The sequence below is a fragment of the Elephantulus edwardii genome, unplaced genomic scaffold, assembly GCF_000299155.1.
Source record: "Elephantulus edwardii isolate Elephantulus edwardi_28Jun2011 unplaced genomic scaffold, EleEdw1.0 scaffold00037, whole genome shotgun sequence".
Lineage (NCBI taxonomy): Eukaryota > Metazoa > Chordata > Mammalia > Macroscelidea > Macroscelididae > Elephantulus > Elephantulus edwardii.
In genome coordinates, this window is record NW_006399787.1 from 10,407,321 (window position 1) to 10,415,915 (window position 8,595).

The 8,595-nt window shown below is 39.4% G+C and overlaps 1 protein-coding gene across 1 annotated transcript in view; it reads left to right on the plus strand.

Moving 5' to 3' along the window:
* NEK9 (NIMA-related kinase 9) overlaps positions 1 to 8,595 on the plus strand; it is a 59,692-nt gene that overhangs the window by 37,810 nt on the left and 13,287 nt on the right. Inside the window, exons 17-18 of the mRNA XM_006884671.1 lie at positions 2,034 to 2,204; positions 3,169 to 3,228. Coding sequence (XP_006884733.1) covers positions 2,034 to 2,204; positions 3,169 to 3,228 — 231 coding nt within the window. The remainder of the gene's footprint in view (positions 1 to 2,033; positions 2,205 to 3,168; positions 3,229 to 8,595) is intronic.

The window sequence follows — 8,595 nt, forward strand, 5'->3', positions numbered from 1 at the left end:
GACCGGTCCTTGGAGAGGGACATCATGCTTGGGAGGGTGGAGGGACAGCACAGGAGAGGAAGGCCCTCTATGAGGTGGATTGATTCAGTCACTGGGATTATTGGGATGGGAGTGTCAGAGACGGTGCGATTGGCACAGGACAGAGCGGAGTTTAGGGCTGTTGTACATAGGATCGCTGTGGGTCGTAGGCGACTCGACGGCACATAACAACAACAACAACAACTCACTTCAGCTTCTGTTTTTTCTGTGCTCTGATTTATCTTTTTTAAGCATCTAGTCTGTACTTAATGCACATGTGAGGAGTATCAGATAAGTGATCTGTTACCATATTTAATTAAGTGAACCAGCTTTCAGAGTGGCACATTAGTCCTCTCTACTAGTCTCTAATAAAAGACTATAAGGAGCAAGTTATGTTGAGCAGCCTAAGTTAAAAGGAAATCTAGGACAGAGTCAAAGTGTTGCTGAGGTTTAAAGTTAGTGTGATGAGTCTTCCTTAGCACTTTCTGATAGACCTTCCAATAGGTAGTGTGTCTTGAACAGATCTCTGTACTTCAGTAGTTAAGCCTCAGAATGGAATGTTCCGTGATGGCATATTAGTTCTTGATGAATGTTTTTGCACTCCTCTGAACTGTACTTGGTAGCTTTCATTCATGTGGCAAAACTGAGTGAATACTGTGCTCAGTTGAGTCAGAGGAAGCTCCTGTCCACAAGGAGCTCACAGTCTAGTGGAGGCAAATGTCTCCAAGCTTTAGGATGCCCCAGAGTGCAATCCTGTTCTTCGGCTTTCTGGCTTTACCACCCATGACCTCTAGACTCATTTATTAAGTCCTTATTTATGCCTGTTGTCATGGCTTAATCATAATTGCCATCTTAATCATACAAAAATGTCCTGCTGTTGATGGAAGTTATAGGTATTTCAAACAAACAGTATACACAAAATCAAGCCCTGTACTTCTGCCCACACTTCTTTCACCTCTGATCTTGCCATCTAAGGCCTACAGCTTCATCCTACACCCCTCCATGCCATCTGTTAACAAATCATGTGGCTTATCTTTAGAATATGCCCAACCACTTCTTACCATCTTCATCACTACAGCTAGTCCTAGGCTCCTTACCTCTCACCAGGTTATTGCATATGCCTCAGCTGGTCTCCCAGTGTCTACCTTGGCTCCTCTGCAGTTCTCCCCATGGCTGCCTAGGGGAGACTCTTAAACACCTTCTGTGCAAAACCTCTGTGGTTTCCTGTCTCAGCCACTACAGCCAAAATCCCAACCTTGGCCTGCATGACCCTGTATGATAAGGAGCGCAGCCACCCCTGACCTCTTCTGTTGTCCTCCCTCTTGCTTTGCTTCACCTGCAGGGACTTCTTGTTCATGTTAGTTGTGCAGAACATTTGCACTTTTGCTTAGACACCGAGCTCGCTCTCTCACTTCAAACAGGTGACTCTCTCTGCCCTACCCGATCTATAGTAATTATACCTACCACTTATTTTCCTCACGATTTCTCTTTCTTCATAGCCCTTGTCATTATCTAAATGGGTAGATATTTATTTATTTATTTATGCATGTGTTGTTTCCTCCCCTAGTAGAATATCATTTCCACAAGGGCAAGAAACTTTGTTTTCTTCACTGCTCTTTAGTCTCAGCACCTCCAACTAGTGCCTGTCATGAAGTAGATGCCCAGTAAATATTTGTTGAATAAAGAACTAAGGAAAAAATTGTTGAATGAGTACGTGTATGAATGAATGAATGAAGTAAATAGGCCAAATGGTCATTGTTACCCCAGGGAGGGTCAGCAAGAGTTTAGGCTTTGTGTTGTAGAATAGCAGCTTTCCTTTGTCCGGTTTATAATGGGAAGTTTCACTTGTTCTAGGGAGTAAATATGGGCACCACAAAGGCTCCAGAAATCACTCTTGTTAAAACTGTCTGCTGTTTATATTGCAACTAACAGTTTGATACATAAATTACTGATCAAATAAAGAGGGAAAGGGGAAAGAGAAAAGAAAATTATCTGCTGCTTCATTTTCCCCCTAGATAATCACATTTTTGCCTGGGGCAATGGTGGTAATGGCCGCTTGGCAATGACCCCCACTGAGAGACCGCATGGCTCTGATATCTGTACCTCATGGCCTCGGCCCATTTTTGGATCTCTGCATCATGTTCCAGACCTCTCTTGTCGGGGTTGGCACACCATTCTCATTGTTGGTAAGGATTTTGTATGTGTGGGGCTGGGTAACTTTCACAGAGGATAGACTCATACCCAAGGTATCTGTGCTCACATTCTTAGATGTAGACATGTCTTGAAGAAAAGAGACTGAAATCTTGTCATTGTCAGCAAAGCCATACTTAGTGGTAAGAACTGAACATTGTTATTTCCTCTTGACCATTATTTGCTTCCTATTGACCGACATGGTAACTTTGAGCTCTGGTTTACTTTCCATAGTATTTGTAGCATCTCATTGTTCACTAATCTGATAAACTCAGTAGAACTTTAAAAAGATACTTCCCTGTTTGAATCTACCAGATGCTCTGCTGGAGAAGGAGGGGGCAGTCTCCTCCTGTACAAGTCAGATCCAATTTAAGGGTACACACAAAAAATTTTAAAAAAAAATTTAAAAAGATACTTCATTTAAAAAAAAGATACTTCATGTCATAAATGTTTGCTACATAAAGTTTACTTTGTTTTAAACAAATGATAAAGGCCTGTAAGAGTTTACAAACTCATTCTTTTAAATAAGTCTTTCTCAAATTTGGCTGTACATTAGATTCTCCTGGGGAGTTTTCAAAAATCCTACTAAGCAGCCCCCGACCCATTAAATCAGAATCTCTAGAGTGAGACCTAGAATTGTTACTTTTTAAAATTTCTGAGGTGATTCCAGTTAACAGCTAAGGCGAAAACTGGCTGCTTTGTAAATAGAGTTTGAGTAGCAAGTGGTACTTAGCCTATGATGTTAATTTATAAAACTGTAACTCAAAAAACCAAAAATACAAAAAACTGTAATTGATAATTACAAATTCCCTGCAATAGCAGTTATTTCTCAGATTCTCTCCCTGTGCTAGTCTTCTCAGTTCTCCTGCCTTTCTGTTTATACAGCACACCAAATAACAAAGTATCTTTATTAATTAAATGTTGGGGTTGGGTTTTGTGTGTTTTTTTTTTTCTCCTCAGAGAAAGTATTGAATTCCAAGACCATCCGTTCCAATAGCAGTGGCTTGTCCATTGGAACTGGTAAGTCGCCATGTTTCAGGTACCAGTGGTTTCTTGAAGTGTGAGTTTTTGGGTTAGATTCTGTGCAGTCTCCAAAACGTGAAGGAAAGTAGAGAAGTTCTTTGGGAAATGAGGAATACAGTGATTAAGAGGAAAGATTATATTTTGGTGGGTTTTGCAATCAGTTATGCCTTTTACACTGTGGTCAGGGGGAAAGTGCATCTTTGCCTCCTCACATATGGAAGTAATTAAGTGGCCTGCCCAACATTGTAATATGATTTATATATTGTTCCTTTACTGAATATCCTAGGGGCTGTGGCTTCTTTTTGTCCTTTATTTCCATTTTTTTCCCAGGGGAATTCCAGTCTACAGAAATTGTCTTTTCAAATACGCTTTTAGGAGAAAAAGTTTTACTACAGTTAGGAAAGTCAGGCCCAATCTCTGGTAACTTTCCTTTGATTGTTCTTTATAGCTTTCTGTTATTTGACAACATTCCAGAAACTGGACTATGTTTCATTTTCCTTATTTAATCTGTTGGACTATGCAGGTCTTACATGTTTCAGAACCTAAATTCTGGCATTTTTGCATTTTGTTGAATCAAAATAGTTAAAGAACCAGAACAAAAACAGATTAATTAAAAAAGAAAAACTGGACTTATTCAACATACTTTTTTTTTTTTTTTTTTATGTTTGTACCGTCAAATTGGATCTGACTGGTACAGGAGGCGATTGTCCCTCCTTCTTCAGCAGAGCATCTGGTGGATTTAAACCGCGCACCTCTGGGATTGCAGTGTAGTTTCCTGCCACTAGGCCACCAGAGCTCGCCCATTCACATACATTTATATTCCTGTTTTTTGGCTTACTTGAAAAGCCAGTTTTTTAGCATCTCTGTTTGCATATATTAATATCTGTCACAAATCATAAAACATCTTTCTATTAAGCACAGCTGTTCTATCACACTTTTGTTTTACTGGAATGGCGTCTAATAGAAAAACGTAAGTTTGAAAGCAAATACTCATTTGTAAAGAAATAGGAGGTCAAAGTGAATTTTACTTGTGTTGCCTAGAACATTACTTGGCACATGATACCTGCTCAGTAAGTATGGAATAGTATTCAAGAGTGAAAGAGAAATATTTTCATAATGTTAAGTGTAAAAAGCAATTTTGAGCACACTTCATGTCCCTTTTTTTTGTAATTTTTTTTAATCAGTATACTTTTTAAAATTTTTCATTATGATTTGAGTGGAATTTACAAAGCAAATTAATTTTTATTTCAGATATTCATACATATTCTATTCTGTAACAATTTCCATGCCCTCAAAGTGATCACACTTTTCCCACTTCCGCCTTACAGTTCTGATTTCCACTAGTCCTATGTATTCCTTTTCTTTAATGATATTGTGCTGATCCATCATCCTGTTAGGTAATGCCTTTCCAATCTCTGCCCTTTCTTTTTGAGCTTTTTATTGTGATCTGAGCGAAAATTTATACAGTAAATTCATTTCCTATTCTAAAAATAATGTTTTCTGATATGAAATGCAATCCCCTCAGTGTAACTGACTTTTCATACTTCTTTCCCGGGTTCTTCATTTCTGTTTACTCATCTTTCCAGTCCTTCCTGCCTTAACTGTCTTTAGGCAAGTGCGACCATTTTTGGTCTTGGATGATTCTTCTTAGGGGTTACTGAGCAGTGTATAGGTCTCTGTCTGTTGTTTAACTGAAACAATGACTGAATCACTTTTGTTATTGATGGTCTCACTCAGCATAATGTCCTCTAGGTTTATTCATGTTGTGAGATGTTTGCAGATTTATCATTATTCTCTAATATGAGTATGTAATATTCTGTTGTATGTCTATTCCAGAGTGTGTGTGTGTGTATACACACTCATCTGTTGATGGGCATTTAGGTGGTTTTCATCATGCTGTTGTGAATAATGCTGTGTTGAATGTAAAGAAATGTTCACATAACTGTTCGTGTCACAGTTCTTTTAAGATACACATACATACTCTCAGTAGTGGGATTGCTAGATCATATGGTATCTCCTAAGGAAGCATCAAAAGAAGATGGAAGGAATTCAGAGTCACTGGACCATCTTTAGAGTCACTGGACCAAAAAAAGTTGGCTAATATAGAATCATTTCAGGAAGTGGTATATGATCAGGAATCAGTGGTGATGAAGGAGAAGGTTCAAGCAGTACTGAAGGCCTTTGCAAAATTGTTGGGATATCAATTGACATGTTTCCGCAAACATCTATAGACTTGGACATGCTCACAAGTCTATGTCAAGAAATTTGGAAGGTGGCTACCTGGCTACTTATTGGAAAATATCCAGATTTGTTTCCGTTCCCAAAAAAGATGATCCTACTTTTCTACAAAGATGGCGCCAAAAGCGAAGAAGGAAGCCCCTACCCCTCCCAAAACTGAAGCCAAAGCAAAGGCATTAAAGGCCAAGCAGGCAGTCCTGAAGGGCATCCACAGCCAAGAGAAAAAGAAAATCCACATGTCACTCACCTTCCGGCAGCCTAAGATGCAGAGACTCCGAAGGCAGCCCAAATACCCCTGGAAGAGCACCCCTAGGAGAAACAAGCTTGACCATTATGTCATCATCAAATTTTCCCTGACCACTGAGTCAGCCATGAAGAAGATAGAAGATAAGAACACACTTGTGTTCATTGTGGATGTCAAGGCCAACAAGCACCAAATTAAACAATCTGTAAAGAAGCTCTTTGACAAGGTCAATGCCTTGATTAGGCCTAATGGAGAGAAGAAGGCCTGTGTTCTTCTTGCTCCTGACTATGATGGTTTGGATGTTGCCAACAAAATTGGGACCATCTGAATGGAGTCCAGCTGGCTAATTCTAAACACAAATTTTTCTCACACACACAAAAAAAGGTGATCCTACAGGCTGTATAAATTATTGAATAGTATCACTAATACCACATGCAAATAAAATCTTGCTGAAGATTATTTAAAAATAGCTAGGACAAGTACATAGACAGACAACTATCAGAAATTCAAGCTAGATTTAGAAGAGGCTGTGGCACCAGAGTTTCCATTGCTGATGTTAGATGGATGGATCCTAGCTGAAAGCAGAGAATACCAGAAACATGTCTGGTTTTGTTATATTGACTATTTAAGGAATTTGACCATGTGGGTCATAACAAATTGTGGCTAACATTGAGAAGAATGGGAATCCTAGGACTCTTAATTTTGTTCATACAAAACCTATATGTAGACTAAGAAGCTGTTGTGTGAACAGAGCAAGGAAACACTGTGGTTTAAAATCAAGAAAGGTGTGAGTTCTTTCTACATTGCTGTTCAGTCTCTATGCCGAGCAAATCATTTGAGAAGCTGGACCTTAGAAGGAAGAAGAAAGGACTGGAGAAAGAGTCAGCTACAGACTGCATTATGCAGATGACACAACCTTGCTTGCTGAAAGTGAGGAGGACCTGAGGTACTTGCCACAAAAGATAAAGATGAGAACCTTCGATGTAGATTACCTCTCAACATCAATAAGATAAAAATTCTCACCACTGAGCCAGAAAGCAGTATCATGGTAGACAGAGAAAAACTTGAAGTTGTCAACTGTTTCATCTTGCTTGGATCCACAATCTGCTAGCACCATTGGTACCAGGAGTCAAGAAATAAAAAGATGTGTTGCATTGGGGGAAAATCTGTCAAGGATCTCTCCAAGGTGATAAAGAACAGTGATGTCAATTTAAAGACTAAAGTGCACCTGGTTCAAGCCATGATTTTTTTTTCAGTTCCTTCCTGTGCTCCTGAAATTTGGACGATAACTAAGGATGACAGAAGAATAATCAGTGCCTTTGAGTTGTGATAGAGAAGAGTACTGAATACCCCATGATGGCCAAAAAACCAATTATATCTTGGAAAAAAATGCAGTCAGAGTTGCTTCTTGGAGACAAGTGGGCCTGTTGTTAGGAGGAGCCGATCCTCGGAAGAGGACGTCATGCTTGGAAGGGAGAAGGGTCAGCAAAAGAAGAAGACCTTAAACAAGATGGATTACCACAGTGACTGCAGCAGTGGGCCCATGTATATACATATATCAGAGATGATGAGGATGGCACAGTCTGGGGCAGGGTTCAGAGCTATTGTTCATAGGATTTCTGTGAGTCAGGCACCTAACAACAACAAAAAGGCCTGGTGGAGTAGAGTGTTACATGTTTCACTGCTGACCAAGATATGGGTGGTTTGAACCCACCAGCTCTTTCACAGGAGAAAGATCCTCCCTCCCATTACGATTTATAGCCTCAGAAACCTGACAGAATCGATCAGCACAAGACTATGGTGTCTATTTTAGCACCATACTGTTTTCCACGTAGTTGAACCAACTTAAAGCCCCATCAGCAGTGTGTAAGAGTTCCAGCCTTCCACAACCTCATTAGCATATGTCTTGGTTTTTTATAATCACTATTATTGCAGGGTAAGATGCTATCTCATTGTTATTTGATTTGTGTCTCCAATGGCTGATGATTTCTTATATTTCTTGGCTGCCTGAATGTCTTCTCTGGTGAACTGTCTTTTGCCTAGTTTTAAATACGCTCGTTCATCTTTTTGTTGTTGAAGTTGTCTATAAATTTTAGACTATATCTTCCTCCAGTAATGGAAACATCTTGTCACTTGTGCTGTCAACTCTAGTAGCCACTAGCCACTGTTGAGCACTTGAAAAGAATCCAGTGTGATTGAAGAATTGATTTTTATTTAAATAATCACCTAAAAATAGTAGATAACACAGTTCTAGTTCTTCAGAGCCACAGAAGTTTACTTTATTGCTTGACATCAACATCTATATATACACTAAAAATCGTCTTGGGAAAATAGTTTGGGTTTTGTTTTGTTTTGTTTTAATTTATTATTAAGTTCAATGAAAATTTACAGAGACTTTGGATTTCCATTCATTCATTATTGCACTTTTCTCCCCTCCCAACCCTTCCCCTTAGTGCACTACCCTCTTGGAATAGTAAAAGGAAAATTATTTCATTGTTTAAAAAACCCTCCCCCCAGGTCCACTCCACTATGCAGCCTTCACTCTGGACTCCTGTCATGACAAAAATACCTAATCACATTTCTCCCTCATCTGTTTCAATGCAGTATACATTATTGAACCCATCTTTCTCAGTCTCCCCCCAACCCCAAGGTCAGTCCTGTTTTACCAGTGGCACCCTGCAGTATTTGTCCTTTTATGACTGAGATACTTCACTCAGCATAATGTCCGCCAGGGTCACCCATTTTGAATAATATTGCATGAGTTCCTTGTTTTTCAATGCAGCATAGTATTCCATTGTATGAATATACCACCGCTTCTCTATCCATTCGTTTATTGATGGGCACTTAGGTTGTTTCCAACTCCTTGCTATTCTGAAGAAAGC